The 20,107-nt window shown below is 40.2% G+C and overlaps 1 protein-coding gene across 2 annotated transcripts in view; it reads left to right on the plus strand.

The window, feature by feature from the left end:
• Positions 1 to 20,107, plus strand: part of tgfbr2b (transforming growth factor beta receptor 2b) — a 38,311-nt gene that overhangs the window by 6,582 nt on the left and 11,622 nt on the right. The window contains exons 2-8 of one of the 2 annotated variants that reach the window (XM_006795999.3): positions 3,806 to 3,941; positions 4,062 to 4,252; positions 4,881 to 4,907; positions 18,059 to 18,375; positions 18,446 to 18,694; positions 18,783 to 18,896; positions 19,555 to 19,692. In XM_006795999.3, coding sequence (XP_006796062.2) covers positions 3,806 to 3,941; positions 4,062 to 4,252; positions 4,881 to 4,907; positions 18,059 to 18,375; positions 18,446 to 18,694; positions 18,783 to 18,896; positions 19,555 to 19,692 — 1,172 coding nt within the window. The remainder of the gene's footprint in view (positions 1 to 3,805; positions 3,942 to 4,061; positions 4,253 to 4,880; positions 4,908 to 18,058; positions 18,376 to 18,445; positions 18,695 to 18,782; positions 18,897 to 19,554; positions 19,693 to 20,107) is intronic. The other variant, XM_006796000.3, reaches the window with a different exon arrangement.

Genomic DNA, 20,107 nt, shown 5'->3' on the forward strand with positions numbered 1-20,107 from the left:
AGGAGCATACCAAGTATCTTGTGCTGAACCCTCTGAGGTTTGAAATATTATCAGTTTTTGACGATTGCTACGTTCCCCCATGCTGAAGCATAATCTGGATTTTCTGCACACTGTTTGTTTACCATGGTAAAGCTTTTTTGAGAATCCATAAAACTTTTGCCAAAGGCAAAATGCCTTTGACGTGTCTGTAGTTTGAAGTCTAGTTTCACTCTGATCAATACTAGCTACATTGCCCACAAAGTTTTTAGTGCTAAAGAAAACATATTCAAATTAGAAACATCAGAAAGGGTCCAGACTGCAGTAACTTGGGGTTTTTTGAATTTTAGAAAATAAATAATGGGTATTTTATTACGAGTCAGATTCAAGCGGCTCCACTGCAGTTTTTGGTACTTCTGCTCATGTTTTCATTTTTCAGCCCCAAATCTTGGTTTTAACCTGAGGTGCAGGAAAAGATTAAAAGTTCAAAGTTCTGCTCAGTGAAGCTGAACCATGACAGCCTTAGGAGCAGACCTCCCAGCAGAGGAAGGCTTTCCACAACACTAAAACCATCCATGTGTACCACAACACCTGCACACTATACACAGAGCTTCTGTCCCACCCAGAATCTAAAGATTATTTGAACACGAAGCCACACAGAGAACTCTTCCTGCCCTTCCCAGATTTCAAAATACAGCCATAAAGCCTAAAAAGCCCTACGTCGTCTCAGGAACTGTCATATGACATCGTGGCTTAGCTTGTTTTTTCTCCTAGGCCAGCAGTTTGGCAGCTTGGAGCAGACAGGTCTGTTCATGTCACGAAGCAGGGAAAGATCAGAGAGGCGTAGGCGGGTCGAGCCACGCAAAGGAGAACGGCAGACTGTGCTGATTACACGAGCCACCGTACTTCTCAGATAACAATCATCCAGAGATTAGATCAAACAATATCTGAAAGCTGATTGTTTTGTTTTGTGAAGAAAAAATGAAGACAGAAGAGGCTGCTGTGGACGTTTGTCAAGACGGAACATGAAAACCCATCTCAGCTCAAACTTTGTAAACATGAAAAACACATCTATTAAATGACAAACGCCATCACGTGACGTCATTACCACTTCTAAGTCTGTGGCCCTGTTTCTAATGTCGCTACATCATGCGTCAGATTCTTTGAAAACCTTGTGAGTCACTTGCACAGTTTTTACTTTACAAGTCACAAATTGATTCTTTTATCTCTAACTTCCTATAAAACTTAATCGTTTACAACATAAAAGTGCAAACTGTTTTTCATTCATGGATTATAATTTAAAAAAGACTTTATCACTTTTGAGTGCCTTTCTTTTAGTGTACAGTGTCACATGTACAGGGCAACAAAAATGCACACATGCAAGTTTATGGTCACGTATCTGAAGCACCTAGAGGAAAGAAAATGCTGTCGCTTGATAAAGGCTGACTTTTGATTTAGTTGTTGTCTGTGTTGGTGCTTCAGTGTGGTTTTGACCTGTTTTTGTATAGCTTCCTGGTTTCTGTAGGACTCATTTAGCTCATTTGTGGTGGCTGATCCAGGTACAGAGTGTGGCTGTGAGACGGAGATGTTTCCCTGCTAGTGGCTGCCTATGTTGACAGTTTTTCATGGTTCAAACCTCATTTAGGTCAGGCAGATGATGCTTTCATGTTGCTCCGCCCTACTGCTTGTGTAACTAAACTTTAAAAAAAAAAGAATAAAGACCTTACATACCAGATGCATAAAATCTGTGCAACAGACTCACCTATTCTTAATGTAGTACTAGTTTCACAGGACAAATGTAAATAAAAACGTCCACCACTACTGAAGTTGTCAAACTAAACTACTACTAGTCGCTACTCCGGGTCAGTCACCAGTGTGTAAATATATCACATGCCAAGTTCATGCTCAAAAAATTTGGAAATGCGTGTCGTTTTTTCACAAACATTCAGTGTGTAAAGGTGTTTATTCACCAGCCTCTGATATGTGAAAAGCTCCGTTGAGGAACCCACAATATTAGCAGTGCAGAGACCATTACAAACATGAAAGAGGAGTGAATAGTTTAAGTAGGAGGAGAAATAATAATATGAAATAGCTTGCTAACATTTTCCTAATGTGAACTATTCTTTTTTTATGCCTGAGACGAAAAATTACCAGTCAAATACTACTAAAGAACAATATTACCAAATTATGTTTCACTCGTGATATTTCAAAACTTTCAGCTGTAGTTATTCGTGTAGATCAGGGGTGGGGAACCCCAGGCCTCAAGAGCCGGTGTCCTACAGGCTTTCGATGTGTCCTTGATCCAATACAGCTGATTTAAATGGCTAAATTACATCCTCAACATGTGTTGAAGTTCTCCAGAGGCCTGGTAATGAACTAATCATTTGACTCAGGCGTGTTGACCCAGGGTGATGTCTAAAACCTGCAGGACATCAGCCCTTGAGGCCTGGAGTTCCCCTACCCCTGATTTAGATTGTATCAAAGATTCTGAGCACATCTTCTGTGTGCATGTATGTATATTGTTTTTCCTTTATACTCAGACCTGCTAACCTAGGGAATGCACTCAACTTTATTAAGAACACACTGGTCCCCCTTTGCCTTCAAAACTACCTTATTTCGACCATGATAGAGAGTGAATATCTTCTCTATTACCCATTACCTCCATTTTTGTCGTAACATTTGCTTGCATGTATGCGTAGGTACTCGTAAAAACACAATAGCTTAAAAAGTTTTGAATGAATTCTCATAAAACTTTGTTAACAGCACAGTAAACTTTGCTACCAAGGTCTTCAAGGCTGACTTAATGAGTTATTGGTCAAAAACTGACAAAAAGACTTATTGTGAGTATTGTGAACGTATAGAAAGTACTGTATAAAGATTTAAAATCGTGTCACGTTTGACCTGTGACCTCTACTTCAATGTCAATAGATGTATCTGGTCAAAGTGATAATAATCCTAGAAAGAGCTATTTAAAACAATGTGTCTTACTACCATTGTTTGTAATTACAACATACAGGCATATAAGGGGAATGATATGGGGAATTCTCAATACCACCTTATTTTAAGACCTTGCTGTGTAAATCAGAGTAACAGGTTATAACCTGTTACTCTGATTAGAATATGTGTACAATGTTAATAAATAAGTATTAATTTTTTGGAAGACAGGATAAACTGCACATGTACAATATATACATATTAGGTTTATCAAAATTGGTTTCAACAGGTCAAATAACAAAAGCCTGCACTTTGCGCTTGTTTTTACTGAACTACAAACTCTACTTTTCAATACTGCTCAGACAATGAGCTGCCTTGGCAGAGGTTTGCACTCTCTCGGTGCTTCTTGTTACTAATATATTAATTTGTTTTGTCTTGACTTATTATACTGCAGTCTTATTTTATACCTACTTTTCTCATTTGTTAATCATGAGCTCTTGTTTAGTTTTGGTTCATGTGTAGCTTGGTTATGTGGTGCATTTTGTTTCAGTATATCATTATTGTCCTTACACTGTGCTGTAAACACATCAAACATTTTTTTGTGAATCGATTTTTTAAAAACGTTTGGCTGAAACTTTAGGTTTTTAGGCAGAACTTTGGTCATGTTTGGAGAGTACAATTCCAGGAACTTGCTCCAGCAGTCATAACAATGTCAATGCTCTGAACATAAAGCCCGCAATGTGACTTTGTTATAATATATATAAAACAATATATCAAATTTGTGATGGTGCTTGTGTTTCCTGTACAGGCAAAAAAAATTGTGACTGGCTGTATGTGACAGCAGCACTTGATGAAACATGAAACTAATGCGTGTTGTTGTGTGTGTTATTTGCAGGTCTTTTTCAACTACATGAACTTTGTAAGTTCTGTGATGTGGAGCTTACCTCCTGCAATGGCACAGGTACCTGCAAGACCAACTGCAGCATCTCGTCCATATGTGAAAAACCAACTGAGGTCTGTGTTTCTATCTGGTAGGTATCCAAGAGAAGTAAGCAATCTTCATCTCTGAGATGTGATTAACTAAGTGGATGGTATCCTGATAGTTCTTAAGGTACACACTGTTAAAAATTATACCTCAATGTGTGTTTAAGGAGAAGGAACGAGACAAACTTGTCCATCGAAACTCTCTGCCACAACCCAGCCGAGCCATTGTACGGCATTACGCTGGATGACTACAACAGCGCCACCTGTGTGATGAAGGAAAAGAACACAACAACGGGGTTGGCTCATTTCTGCTCCTGTAAAGGAGACGAGTGCAACGAAGACCTAATATTCCCCCAAAGTGAGTACCTAAAAAATTTGAAGAAGCTTAAAACCGTAATTAGATTTTCCTGAAGCCAAGGAGAATAATTCCTGGAGTTTAGAATGTTCCAGCTCTTTGCTTTGGTTTCACAAACTCCAGCTTCAGTGCTCACGTCTACTTCTTGCAAAATGCTAGCCAGTGACTGTTAAAAGTAGCGGTTTGCACTTCCATATTTTAGAAAATTCCAAAGGACTGTAGCTTCCAGTAACTGTTTGCTAACACCATTAATTTCACAACATGTGCCTTGAGACAGTTGTTGTTGAGAATTGGGACTGAACTCTGTGTATAACAGTGTTTACAGCTACCTCAGCTCTTTCCTGAGGCCCAAAACCTAATTACTGCTGCTTTCAAGTCTGATACTACGTCTTAATGATCCAACCCTGCAATGCCTTCCTCACCTGGTCTGTAACACTTATCCCCGCGCGCAGTTATACCTGCAAAAAGATCACCAAAAACTGCTTACAGACATGCAGGCTCAGCAGCTGTAGGGACCAAAATGTATTTTTTCATTATTGGTCTGACTCACATTTGTCGCGATGGTGATATCAGTTTCTATTAGTTGCTACAATGGGTGTGGTTTCACCTTATTTACCTGGTTGCTCAACAGGTGATATGATCATTGAGGATGGAGAGGGTAAGTAGGGCTCAGGTATTTTCTGCTGACCGCCTTCTCTGGTCCTGTTCTCATCACTCATTGGCTCATGGCAATGTCATGTTCACTGCAAATTCATTCATTTATTCGTTTATTCCATTTCCTTCGATAACATGATCACCCTGTTGTGTAGTGCTGTCACAAAAAAGTTTGGTTCCTTCTCTTGGATTTCTTTTTTTGGACAGCAAAAAAGTACAAGCAGCGTCATTCTTTGAAAAATGCGGTGTTTTATTTTCTGGTCTCAGTATTTGACTACACAGGAAAAAACAATGAACCCACTCTAACCACACCAGCTTTCAGCTAACCAAATGCAGTTAAGTGTGACAAAAGAAACAGTTAAGAGAAAAAGACGCATTAAGCAGATAGATTATTTCATAGTGGCTGCACAGCCCTTCCTGCTGACATGCTTGGCCAGTTCTAAAATAGACCGGCTGTTAGAACAGCACATCTGTATTCCTTCCTCAAGTGAGTCAGTAGCTCTTTGATTCTCCATATTATTTGTTCAGTCATTCGCCCATCCCTGGTACTTTCATTTATTGATAACCGTTCATTCTGTCATCTTATCACCCCCACCTTCTCCTACTCCTACGCTAAGCTTGCTTCCAACCACTGACAAGGAAACTGCTGTGCGTACCTTGGCATGTACAGTAAAGCTGCTTGCGAAGTTCAAAATGTCGTGGGCCTACTTTTTTTAGGGTCTCATTACAGTTGCTACTGTCTTGTGGAATGATTTGAGAATCCACCGTCACCGCAAACAGGAAGTGGAAACGCAGTACTCACACGTAACGATGTTTGGGGAATCCTCAGTGTGGTCATAGAAACACAGCTGGGTTCTGTGTGCCTCTCAGTGCTGAGAGGAAAAAGTGGGTCTTTCTCAGTGTGTGTGTGTGCGCGCGCATTGTCGTGTAGGCCAGCCGCACTGTAGAGCTCAGACATATGGTTTCCTGTCTGTGTTTAACTCGAATCAGAAACATCTCTTGCACATGGTGAAAGGCTGCGTAGACTTGAAGCACCTCTGTGATGAAGTACAGCTGTTTACTGTTCTCCTGCGTCAGTCTTCTTCTTCCCACCTTATTGACTAAACCGTATCTTTAAGTTGCTTTGTGCACATGCTTCAGCTAATGTGGGCAGGATGGTTTCAAACTGAAACACATCAAAACACCTGCGAGCTGCATTTGCTAAGCCTGAGCTGCTGCTTTGTTTCCTTTAAATTCTCGCTTCATTTTTGTCCCTAACATGTAGCAATACCATGCAGAGGATTCATGAGCTTTGACAAGTCTCAGCCTCCTGACATTCAGTTGTCTACCTTTGTTGCATTGTGTCTGTATCTAGTCACTTTCAAAATCACAGCTTAGACAGGCTACACATGCCATCTTCATTAGGTCAGACTTGAAAAGTGCTATACAACATCAGTGCTTTTGATCTGAGATTCACACTCTCATGAAAAGGTTGGAGACCAACTTGTGCCCGATGATACTTTGATCAATCCATGTTTTTTACTTTCATCTCAACATTCGAGGTTTGGCAGGTATACTGTTAGTTATATAACCATGTTAGACCATTTATTGATTTTTAAACAACACAAGTGGATAAAAACAGGGAAAAAAGAAGTTAAAATGTGTGCTGCATTTGAATGTAAACCTAGCTACAGTCTACAGCTAGGTAAAGTAGACTTTCTACTAAAGTTTATTAAATGTCCTGGTGGATTGGCTCATGATAGGAAAAGAAATGACTCTGGGAAGTGTTATGCTGGAATTTTCTCATGTAGATAATTTCAGTAAAACATGCAAGTTTATGTTTTGGTCCCTTACAGTACATCAACCTTAAGTACCTTCTACCTGGGCCTGTGATGATGAGCTTCACAAATCCAGCAAAAACATATTTGTTGCCACGATTTAGTGGGTTTTTGTTTCTACTCGAGCAAAACATGACGTGCACAACAAACAGCAATTCCCCGGGGACAAAATGAGCTCTCATTTTTCACTCACTGCACACGTTTCATAAACATGCTGAGATCCTCATTTTCTCTTTAGTAAGTGAGAATGTTTTCTTCTTGTGTGCGGTCTGTGTGGGTTATAAAGCTGTCTGAAGTCTGATATCTGAATTCATCAGCTCCTCCTTCTGATTTTGGCAAGTTCAAGTGTTCTGTCAAGGATGTATACAGCACTTTGTGTAAATCGTAATCAATCTTTCCGAAACACACCCGCACACACACACACACTGAGATCCCGTAGGGTAAGGGTTGTGGTTCCTTCCTCCCATTGAGGATGCATGCAGCAGGAAGTCCTTGTTTGTTTGCTGGACCGCTGCCATGGCTTCCTCCCCTCCAAATACCTCACATTGTTCTGCCCCTGCGTTACATTCTTGCGACATGCTTGCAACAGCATTTGTGCATCTGGTTTATTGCTTGAGAGCAACACATGTGGATTCTCCCGAGTGAGAGTGAGCGTATTTGTGTCGCAGTGAGGGAGTGAACATTGTGATCCCACAGCAGCGAATGCAAACAGGGCCCATTGTGTTCAGCGAGAGGCCTGTTAGGAGTAAATCAGATGGGGAAGTGTTTGCTGTGTTGTCACTGACACAGTGTGGTAAGATGACAAAATAGATCAGTGCTGCTGTTCATCAAAGCCACTTACAGCGAGATCCACAGCTGTGTCCACTTTAGAGATTTAGCCACGGGGTATTAGCCCTGCTAATCTTTCATGTTGGCTAAATAAAGCTTTAACGCTCCACTAATCATTATTTTTATAATAATAATGGCTCACATGGCTATACTGAGAGGTGTTGCCTATAATAAGGAAGCCACAGAAAATTATCACCTAAGCTTACTTAATTTCTCGATTCTGCAGAATTTTATATTCCTCATGATTGTTTTTTTTGGGGGGCTCATATTTTTACACTTCTCTGCATTCTCGCTAACCTTGTGTCCACATTCAACACCCAACTGAAACAGCATAAAGATGTATGTGAATGCCAAAATCTACCCAACACTGACAAAGGGAAGCATTTAGAGGCAGATATTTAGCTGCTGATGGTGAGGATTCAAAGAGCTTTATTGTCATTTTGTTCCACTTCATGTAAACGTGATGCAAATGACAATAAAGCCCCTTAAATCCTTGAATCCTTGAATCAAAACACTAAAAGGAGAGCAGATATTAGAGTACCTAAGTTCAGACAAACCAGACACAAGTCCTAATATAGATAAATGGACATATCCCCTGATGTGTCCTGTGTCATTGGCCACCCACTGTACAACCAACAAACGAAATGTAGCACTTTGGTCGGACACCAAACAGGATTTAAGATTCAAGACTTCTTATTGTCATTGTGCAACCATAACACTGTATTATTGTAGGGTATTTACCTCACAATATAAAGTGCCTTAAGGCAGCTATAAGTATAAATACAAAACATGACATATTCAATTCAATTCAACTCAATTTTATTTATACAGCACCAAATCACAACAACAGTCGCCTCAAGGTGCTTTATATTGTAAGGTAGACCCTTCAATAATACAACAGAGAAAAACCGAACAATAATATAACCCCTTATGAGCATGCACTGTGGCGACAGTGGGAAGGAAAAACTCCCTTTTAACAGGAAGAAACCTCCGGCAGAACCAGGCTCAGGGAGGGGCGGGGCCATCTGCTGCGACCGGTTGGGGTGAGAGAAGGAAAACAGGATAAAGACATGCTGTGATAGAGAGCCAGAGATTAATAACAAGTATGATTCAGTGCAGAGAGGTCTATTAACAGATACTGAGTGAGAAAGGTTACTGAAAAAGAAACACTCAATGCATCACGGAAATCTCCCAGCAGCTCACACCTATTGCAGCATAACTAAGGGAGGATTCAGGGTCACCTGAATATAACATGCTGACATGGCATCTATAAAAAAGTGTAAGTGTTATATATATATATGTGTGTGTGTGTGTGTGTGTGAGAGAGGAGACCATGCAAGCCCTGGCTGGACAGTGGATTTGAATCCAGGATCTTCTTCCTGTAAAGCAGTAGTGCTAACAACCACACCACCACCCTCTTTGATTTCTATGATTCAATAACACTTGGGAAAAAAGACACATAGTAGGTAACTGTCTTAAATCTGTGTAAATCTTAAAGCACGTTTACAACTTTTCTATTCTTCACATTAACATTTCTGTAATAATTTCACCCACTCATTTTTTAAAAATAAATCAGCCACGTTACACCATTTTTAACATTTGCGTGTGGCGTAGATGTCACAATTTTCAAGCAGATTTACATGACAGTGTCTCCTCAGATTCAGTGTTACAGCAACAGCGGTTTTAGCTTGACTGATCACACTCTACCATCCAATAAGTCTGACTGTTTTTAACAAAGCCCAGAAAGAAAGTCTATTCAAACCCACTCGGTTTAATTGGTTATTAACAGTGTTGGGGAGTAACGGAATACATGTACCGCTGTTACGTATTTGAAATACAAAATATGAGTAACTGTATTCCGTTACAGTTACCGTTTAAAAAGGTGGTATTTAGAATACAGTTACTTTGTTGAAATAAATGGATTACACGGCGGTACTTCCCTGTTTCATATTGTGGCGGGTCAGGACTGTTTGGGTTTTGTTTGACAGCTATGTTCTGTTGTTCCAGGTGGCAGCGTTACGGTTGCCATGGTTACAGGGTGACGCTCTCTCTCTGCGTGTTTCCTGGGTGAGAGAGGCCTTTTTGTTGTTGTTGTGCTAAGCTAATAGGCAGAATGCTACCGGTATAGCTCTAAAGAATGTAGCATCATAGGCAGCGTAGTCCGTGCTGCAGGGAGAATGGACTGCCATACCCGTTATGGGTCTGTGAGCGCGAGGAGGGAGAAAAAGGAAAAGTACGAGCTGTCATCGAGCAAAAACGGGAGCTGGAAGCATGTAAATATAATAATAACCACTGCAGCCAAGAAGAGAGCCTGACGAGCCCAGTTGTAAGTAAGCTATTAAGACTCGACTGTACACCGTGTTCGTGTTTTCCTCCAAAAACAATAAGTTCCGTTGGAGCAGCCTTTCAACGCCTCTCTCTGTCTCTCGCTAGCGAAGTTGACCCAGACAACAAAGTAAAGCTAGTTTTCGGCTACGAGCCTGCACAGAACCCACCGTATTAGCCAGAGGTCCCTTTACTACGGTTCGGAGCCGCGGACCTTCAGTAACAGTAATAAATCACAGCAATAGTACATTCATGTAGTTGTAAACAGCATGATAATATATTAAGTAATCCAAAGTATTCAGAATACGTTACTCTCATTGAGTAACGTAACGGAATACGTTACAGAATACATTTTGGGACATGTATTCTGTATTCTGTAATGGAATACATTTTAAAAGTAACCTTCCCAACACTGGTTATTAATAAGTGTATATTAAAGACTGGCTTCCAGAAAACAATAGCCTCATTAATTTTTTTGCACAACCATTAAATTATGTCTGGTGCATTTTATTGACCTGTAGTAGCCTGGTAAAAAAAACAACAACAACAAAATTGGCCCAAAGCTATTGCAAATCGTACCAAATCTCACTTTTGAATACTCATTTTGACTCCCTGCGTTTTCTCAGTCACTGTGCCAAGAGCATAAAAAGTGGTCAGAGATGATCCCTTGCACCCTGACAAGGCTGAACTTCTTTATCTGAAGTGACAGTTGCTTTTAATTAGGAGCCTTGTAAAAATGATTTGGCACGGACTAACACCGCCTTGCAGTCAGTATCAGCTGCACATGTGTTTTGACGCTTGTGGATTATTTTGAGTGAGATGGGAGGATAGTAAATACTGCCTTGCCATAATATATATTTTTTATGCTGTATTCACAGCTGTGTTCTTGTGAAGCTACAATTAATTGATTTTTTTACTTACGGTATATTTTTGCACAGATGTCGCCTGGTCTCTTCCAAGTAATCTCTTCCTTTATTTTGGCATCGCTCATGATTAACGCTATTTCCTCATGACATGGAGAGGGGATTTTTGGTGCCAGTGAGGTCTCTATTTTGATGACAACGAATAACAATAGATAAAAGTGGGAAATGGAAAAAATAATGATAATTACAATGGCTTCTTTATCCAGCTTGAAAAAAAAGGAAAGAGAAGACGACATATAAAACTGACCTTTTTTCCAAGATGTGCTTTTTTAAATCCTTCCTCCTTAACTATGGAATCTTGGCTTGTCATCAGTGAGTACATCAGTCATTCAGTTACACAGCAGAGCGCTTTATAGAGAAATGACTCAAGCAGGCCAGCTCTTAGACCCATAAAAAGAAGGAAATGGGAAGGACAGTGTGAGACTAAAAGAATGGTAGCCAGAACAGACACTGAGATGGGAAGATGAGATGGAAACAGAGCAAGTTGGAGGAAGGGGATGTTGGAGCTAAAGAGATATGAACCATGTTTATGGTGTAGTCTGAGCTTTGGAGCCTGCTGTTACCATAACAAGTAAATAGTAAGTATGATACTCAGTTTTAGTTGGTGTTACCAGCCTGTCTGCGGCTGGTGAAGCATGGCCACAATCACACACACACATAATATGATACCAGCCTGGATAAAGCCAGGTTATTTTTACACATTTGGGAGGATTCAGACTCCACCAACAGTTTAAGTCTCAAATCAAATATTCTGACATGAATATTTATTTATTAAATGGACATGTGACTCTAACGCCAAAGCTACAGTTACTTCTTTTTTTGGTTTGTTTGTTTTATTCTGTTGAGGAAGCAGATGTCCATATCAAAAGACAAATTATCACTATACAGGGTGGGCCATTTATATGGATTCACCGTAATAAAATGGGAATGGTTGGTGATATTAAAGTTCTGTTTGTGGCACATTAGTATATGTGAGGGGGAAAACTCCTCAAGATGGGTGGTGACCATGGTGGCCATTTAGAAGTCGGCCATCTTGGATACAACTTTTGTTTTTCAATAGGAAGAGGGCCATGTGACACATCAAACTTATTGGTAATGTCACAAGAAAAACAACGGTGTGCTTGGTTTCAACGTAACTTTATTCTTTCATGAGTTATTTACAAGTTTCTCTTTGTTCACAGCCACTGACATGTCGAAGAGGTTAACACGTGAGGAGCGGATTGAAATTGTGTTGATATCTGGTGAACGCAGTCACCGGATCATTGCAGCACATTTCAATGCAAGACACCCTACGAGACCACCCATCTCCCATGCTACAGTTAGCAAACTGCTTGCTAAGTTTCGTGAAACTGGTTCAGTGTTGGATTTGCCAAAATGTGGACGCAAGAAAACTGTCACTAATTAAGAAACGTCAGTGGCTGTCCTAGCTTCATTCAGCAAGAGCCAACACTTGTACAATGTAATATTGAGTATTTTTAATCTGATAAATATTGCATACAGCTGAAAATGTTGTTCTCTTTTGGCCTTTATCTGCCTTCAACTATATTATAATGTGTTATAAATATTTGACTAATGACATTTCAGGATATCGACCATATTTTCTTTTTTAACCCTTTAAGACCTACCATAGAACCAAGTCCGCCAGAGCTTATATTATATTTTTACATGTTGTAGAGCCATTTTTGGGAGCATTTCAAGTTGCTATACATCAATACAACCATTATAGCCCAAATTTTAATAATATGTATACATTAAGTGCATAGTAATTACATAAATTGCAAAAACGTAAAATAAACTACAAAAAAATTGAAAATTGTTTTTGTTTTTTTAACATATATTTCTAGTTAGAGAAATTTAAGAGGCTTATCCCTCAAAACTGTAAATACAAAAAAGTTGCACAAAATAGTTTCCTACCACAAGAAATTTATTTTGAGTGCCTTCATAGTTTTATTTTTGAAATACACCAATTTTTATATACTGCAGGAAAAATGAAAATAAATATTATAATGCAAATTTGCAAAAAAAACAGCATGTGAATTCCAACGTAGGAAGTGTTACAAACAGCTAATCGGATCGGCAAAGTGTGTTTCTGGAATATTATGTTTTTGTTGCTGCAAGCGCTTTTTATGCAATTTTTGCAAAGCTATATGTGGAAGGAAACCATGACCTAGGACAAGCTAATGGCATAAGATGTAAGTACAACTCCTCTGGTTTCACATGCAAAAAAAATTATTGCGCTAGCTTATGTGGTTGCAGTGCTACCGGGATTTTAAAATAGTTACGCAAAACGGAGCGTCCCTGCTCCGACCGGCTTTAAAGGGTTAATAAATAAGACAGAATAATACTTTGTTAATAAGCATTTCATAAGGATCTGTAGCTAGCATCTTACCTTTTGACCTTTTAACACAACATTTTAATATACTCATTATTCACATAATAGCATCAACTCTTTAATAATAACAAAAAACTTAATGTTACAAAGCACTCAACCAAACAATAATGAAAATAGGTTTTTGTATGATATAATGACATAACACAGATATTGTGGCTTAATGCTGACCCAGACAAACTCTGTTAAATCCTGCCTTAAGAGGTAGAGCAAAACAGAAATGCTGAGCGTTGTAAACCTAGTCCTGGAATTAAAAGATGCGAAAATGGTTGGCAGTTAAGTGGGTCCCAGGTAACTACCACACCTAAAACAAGGTAGTTGCAGTAGGCTAACGTTAGATTTTAAAAAAGAACTTACTTCCTTATGTTTCTTTCGGTTGGAGGTGGAATTGTTTGACGCTGAGAGCAGCTTGGTTTGCATTGCACGGTCAGATTTCGTCCATCCCTTACTTCTTTAAATAAGAAGTAGTGTCAGAATTTCCAAGTAAGAAATGTATTCCTTTCCGTGCACTGGTGGTTCTGTTGTGCTGGCTCCGGGTCCATTGTGTAGCTGACTCCACCAACATTTGACAGGACGCTTACATTAGAGCCTCTTATTTCATGTTTTGTTACGGTTTCCAGGAATGAGTGGAATTGCCAACATTAGAGAGGGGATAGCCTAACATATGAAAAAACCACCATGTAATCCATTAATTTCAACAAAGTAACTGTATTCTAATTATCACCTATTTAAGCATTAACTGTAATGGAATACGGTTACTCATATTTTGTATTTTAAATACGTCACATGTATTCAGTTACTCCCCAACGCTGGTGCTACAGTATCAATCATAAACCTACTGGAGCACTCTCTTATCAGTTTCCGGCCAAAACTCCCTTGTCCAGACATCATAAAGCTATCACTTGTTAAACATTACATCATCCCTCACCTGATACCTGTTATAGGCTCCATACCTGTGTTATGCTTGGTTCAGCAAATGCATTAGGAACAGGCAAAGCTGGGAGCTTTCTTTCAGAGAGTGGTGAGGAGAATTTACACCACATTTGCTTTTAAATCTGAACCCTGAGCTTTCCATGACGTGACCAGATAATTACCAAAATCAGGGGCTATGAATGGAAATGTTCAAACAAATCAGGATGAATACTGATATTTAAAGTGTTTTGCTGGCACAGTGAACAATCTGGCACAGTGGAAGCCCTGTTGGAAGTCTGCTTCTGCTTACACTATGTTTATAATGGCTGCCATCTATCCACCCATCACCTGTTTTAAACATGAAATCATGTCTGGCTCTGTCTTTTTTCCAGTGAAAATAGTTCCTCTTTAAAATCCAGCTCGTAACTTCACTAAGCTTAGTAAGCAAGTAAGTAATTAGCAATTGGTCAAAGCATTAAAAGTGTGATTCAGAGATGGCAGGTTCAGTAATCCCAGAATTCACTTCCTGACACACAAATACGCACTGATGATGTGAGTAATTACAGGCCGGAGGCAGGGATGCCTGCATTTGGCCAAATTATGTGTCAAACCTCTTTAAACGCCGCCTGAGAACACTTTGGCATCCTGATTGGAAAAGGCAACATGATTGTAATTGCCAGTTTGTCTTGGCACTGCGTGATTGGCTGTTTCTACCTGAAACACACACCCTTACACACTCCAAACATGGCTGGAAGACAACAAGGAAATAAACTTAAAACCCCAAAAACCTCTAAGCAGTCTTAAAACCCTTAAAGCATACACGTGTACAGACACTAGGAATTTGAGTAGAAATGCCATGTCTGACTGGCTGGCTGGCTTATTTTGCAACTAACTTTACTACTGGTCTTTTGAAGTTGTCTCAAACCTAAAAAAAAAAAAACACTGCATGAGCTTGTGTTGGGTATTTTTGATTCACTGCATCTGCGGTTTTGCCCGAAGTGATCTCAAAAAGTTTTAGTGCTGTATGCCCACATACACAAATACACACCTACACGCTCACAACCACAAAAATGAACACAATACTCGTTCCTCTTTTACTTTGCTGAAGAGAAAGCACATCAGGCAGTTTAAATCGGACAGTTAATGACGCTCTGTGATGTGGGCCCAGCAGTTCGCAAGTAACAAAGATCAGAGCGAGCGATGACATGACAAATACAGTCTTACATTTTTATCTAATGTAATGGTTTAGTTTTTGCTGGGCGACGTCACAAATAATATGTGTGTTTATGCAGCTCTAAAGCTGACAAAATACAGAAGTGTAGGCTATCAGATCAGTGTCTGTCTAGTTAAACTGAAACCAAACACACAGAGAACCAGACATTCCAGCAGACAGCTGTAGCCAGTCCTAAATCTGCTATCTGTAGCTAACAAAGTGAGCTCGTTAAGACTAACTACAGCTTGCATTTTTGTAGCATTATTATTGTCTTTGTCTTCTTCGGCAAGTTCCCTCTTCAATGCTTGGGACAAAGACAAGTGTTTTATAGTTTTGCCTTTGTGCACCACCACAGTGGCTCTTAGGTCAAACTATTAATGTGTGATTGAAGTGGCTTTGTGCACTTGGCTTTAATTCAGTTAATTACAAAAAATTACATAAACTCCTTAAGAATTACAGCAGGCTAGCGTTTTTAGAGTTTCAACATTCATAACATAAATTTAAAGAAACTTGAATGGAAAATGTTTGGAGCCTAAAGTCTAGAACCCATAGACATCACTAAATGCTCAAAAGTCCAGCAACTGGTTCAATTCAATACATTTCTATTTATATGTCACAAAATCACAATGCCAGTCACTTCAGGGCACTTTATAGAGATAGAGAAAACCCCAAGAATCAGACAACTTGGCGACAGTGGGGAATAAAAACATACTTTGAAGAAACTTCCAGCAGAACCAGGCTCAGTGAGGTGCAGCCATCTGCTGTAACCGTTTAAACAAGACGGGATGCTACAGAGTGGTCAACATGGGCAATTCCTAACTTTTTTGAGACATTAGTAAAAAAATGGTTAATTTTCTCATTTTGAACATTTGATATGTGAATAAATGTTTTCAAATAATTGCATTCTCTTTCTATTTACATTTATACAGCATCCCAACTTTTTTGGAATTTGGATTGTAATAAACAATAGTTGTAGCTAGGTAGCTTGCTAAAAAGGCCTGTGCATAGTGCATTTAACTGTATTTAAATGGACAACAGTTCTCTGCTTTCCAGATGTGGAACCATTCTTATTCATGGCCAGTAGAGGTAGTCAGTTAGTGTCTGGTTTAACAGAAGTTTCAGCTCCCTTGTTCTATGACCTCAGTACATACTTTCCTGATAAGTTTATTACCCAGTTTCAAGTATTACTGAACACAACAGCACGTTCAGTGTGTAAATGATGGTCCCCAGTAGAGCCTAAAAGGGCAATAAAGGACATGCAGTATCTTCGAAATCTTGGTTGTCAGACAAAAGACTGAGCAGACTTCACAACAGTTAGATTCAGCCATGTGTGGCTGAGTCTACATTTTATACATAGTCAGTGATTACATTCAGTCTATGATATACAGAAGAATTCACAGAGTATCAAAGCTCGAAGCTTTTATTTTTGCTCTATATGCTGATGTTTGCTTTGTATACTTTGAGCCTCTATAGTGCTCACTAATACATGTACTGTAAGTGGAAAATCTTACTGCAAAGTAGATGTAGGGTGGAGCATTTTCTTCAATGGTCAGTCCTTGGCCTGACCTCCTTCAGCTCGCCAATGTGGCAGCTTCGCTCAGGAGGGTAATGTTCCCTTGGGACTATGAGTGAGACACTCTTTGAAAAGGTGCCCGGCTAGAACAGATCAGTCCAGGCTAGGCCAACGCAAGACAGACAAGCTTTTGACTGTTCTTTCACTGCCGCTGGAGCTCCGAGGCTTGGCTGCCATTCTGTCCCAGCTGGCAGTCAGAGTCAGTGGATGGAGTTAATGCTATAGCTCACAAAGCTATAAAGCCTGCTCAAACTGTGAACCCTCTGACTGCACAGTTAGGTCTCTGAAAAGATCAGAAACCAAAAGGTTCAAACTTGCACTTCTTGTTATGATGGACAGTAAAAGATTTAAAGCTGTCTGTGGAGTGGGGAACACAATGATGTTTTTATAGTGCAGGGTTTAAGAATGATTTCCCTGTGGTGGCAGTGGGAGGAAACTGACGTGTGCTGCTGTTGCATCCATCGCACAGAGCACAGAAACTAGCCTGCGTGTCCTTTTCAGCGAAGGTCGACCCCGGTTTCATTTTAAAGAAAGATCTACTAATTAGTAATAGGTGCCGAAAAAGTTGTGTGAAACTAACACGAGCTGTAAGTACAAGCTGTTCAAATGCAAAAGTTACTCTTCCAGAATCCACTGATCACTGTAGGTTGTTAATGCATCTCACCAAATCAACAATACCAACTAGAATCACGTCAGCATCATAAAACAGTCTAGTGAAAAACTGACTTTGCATTAATAGCTTCATGACAGTCCCGAGAAGACTATTATGCTCATTCTTTAACTCACGTTGGCGGTTTCAAAAATATCTACATCTTCCCACCTTAGCCTCAGACAGCTAAGGAAAACTCTGAGCAAACCTGAAGGCGTTTTGTGCAGCAGGGAGATTTTTGTTTTTGTTTTAATAGCATGACAGCAAATGAATGTGAGTCATTTTTTAACAATATTCTTAACGTATCTTCATAGCTGACTTTCATGATTCAGTTCAAAGTCCACCCACGAGCAGTTTAGCTCTTACATGGGGAATTTTTGCGTTCTGCTACTATCTCGATACATTTCCATTTCTGATGTCACACAACCTTATGTTATCGTTGTGCGTCCTCTTTCTCAGTTGGGATTCATGAGCTTATGCATCTCATGCTCACACTTTTTTCATGTTTTTCATCTTCTCTCCCCAGCTGTGGATCCAACTCCAGATCCACTGGAGTCCAACCACGCTTTGATGTCTGCAGTTCTGGTGAGCATGCTGCCCCTGCTGGTGATGGTGATCGCGTTTTTTGGAATGTTCTACTGGTGCAGAATCCATCGGCGGAGGCGTCCCAACCGCCAATGGGAGAGCAGCTTTAACTTTAAGCGCAAGCCAATAGCCGGTGGGCTGGACTGCAGTGACGCCTGCGCCATCATGACAGATGACGATAAGTCCGACAGCAGCTCGACTCATGCCAACAGCCTGAACCACAACACAGAGCCGCTGCCTATAGAGCTGGATCTGCTGGTATGCAAACATATTTGATACATATGTGGAGCTGTGCTGCTTCAAATCTTAACTTTTGCTTGTGTCCCAGGTGGGAAAGGGTCGCTTTGCTCAGGTATACAAGGCTAAATTGAAGCAGACTACGTGGAATCAGTTTGAAACAGTAGCTGTAAAGATCTTCCCCTACGAAGAGTACGCCTCCTGGAAGAACGAGAAGGACATTTTCTCCAACACAGACCTCCGACATGAGAATATCCTCCACTTCCTGACAGCTGAGGAGCGGAAGGTGGAGAAACAGTACTGGCTTATCACGGCCTTCCACCCCATAGGAAACCTACAGGTGAGTGCACCTGGGAATATGAAAGCGGTATTACTTTAGTTTGTAACTTCTCAAAATGCTAATACACCGTCACATCTCTGTCTTCTAGGAGTACCTGACACATCACGTGATCAGCTGGCAGGAGCTGCAGGTGTTCAGCAGCTCTCTGGCACGGGGTGTTGCCCACCTCCACAGTGATCGCCTCCCCTGTGGAAGCCCTAAGGTTAGAGATCACAAGTCATATTTAGCAGTAGGGCCGCAATCCATCCATGTGACTGCTATTAGCCACGTTAGCAGCATTCAGATGACACTTGTTCCAATAAAAACAGTTCAGCCTTTCTTCACCTGTTATGAGTACTGCTGTCCATCAAGTTTTTAGCAAATATTAACTGGATACATCGAATTGTTAGTGAGACGACGGCATTAATTCAGTTCAGTTAAATTTAGTCTATGCAGTGTAGAAAGTACAGATCCTACACTGTACAAAAAAACTCATAATCTCTGTAAGGAAGAACTCCCTTTAAACAAACAGAAAAAAAATACAAAGTACAGGAGGGAGCAAATAACAGTGAATAACATGCAGGGAGTGAGATGAAGGGAGGTCCTCACAGCAGCCCAAACCTGTAGCACTCTTAGAATTAAGTAAAAATGTCAAATGTAAAGCCAAGAGGGACTTTCTCAGCATCAAATCACAGCTCGATTAAGGTTTTCTAAAAGACACAGGACACAATGCTTAATGCCTGGTGACACTAGGGGAAAAGTCAACAGATCAACACCCTGTAACTCAGGCTACATACATCATCTCTTTACCATTTTGATCTCTGCTTTCATGCTTATTATTTTTATTCATTTGGGCGATCAAGTATCTGTTATTCTCCTAGGTGCCGATAGTCCACCGAGACCTGAAGAGCTCCAACATCCTGGTGAAAAACGACGGGACGTGCTGTGTTTGTGACTTTGGCCTGGGACTCTGTCTGGACAGCAGCCTGTCAGTGGATGAGCTTGCCAACAGTGGACAGGTTAAATATCATTATGGATTCCTCTTTTTAACAAATGGTCTTTAAACACAACCGCCAAGAGATATCAAAAGCATAACCTGCAAATATCTGCGGTAATAGATTTGTAGCTGTCATATCTCACCACATCTTGCGATATGAGATATGAGCGGGTTGTGTTTGTTTTGCCTTCCTCCTACTTCCCCCGAGAATGTGTTTGATTGTTTGCTGACAAAAGAAAACTGACAGACTGATCAGTAATCAAGTGATGAAGGAAGAGGCTTTGTTGTGACACGCAAACTCTTCAAGTCAGTCTAGTTCAGTCTGTCAGCAAGGCATTGGTCATGCTTCATGTTTAATGAATAATAAATCGAAAGTTCCAAGGGCACTGACAACCTTTCTATCTGAAAAGAAATATTTAAGTGCAGTGAGTGCAACC

The sequence above is a fragment of the Neolamprologus brichardi genome, chromosome 11 (genome assembly GCF_056152115.1).
Source record: "Neolamprologus brichardi isolate AB-2024 chromosome 11, ASM5615211v1, whole genome shotgun sequence".
NCBI classification, from domain to species: domain Eukaryota; kingdom Metazoa; phylum Chordata; class Actinopteri; order Cichliformes; family Cichlidae; genus Neolamprologus; species Neolamprologus brichardi.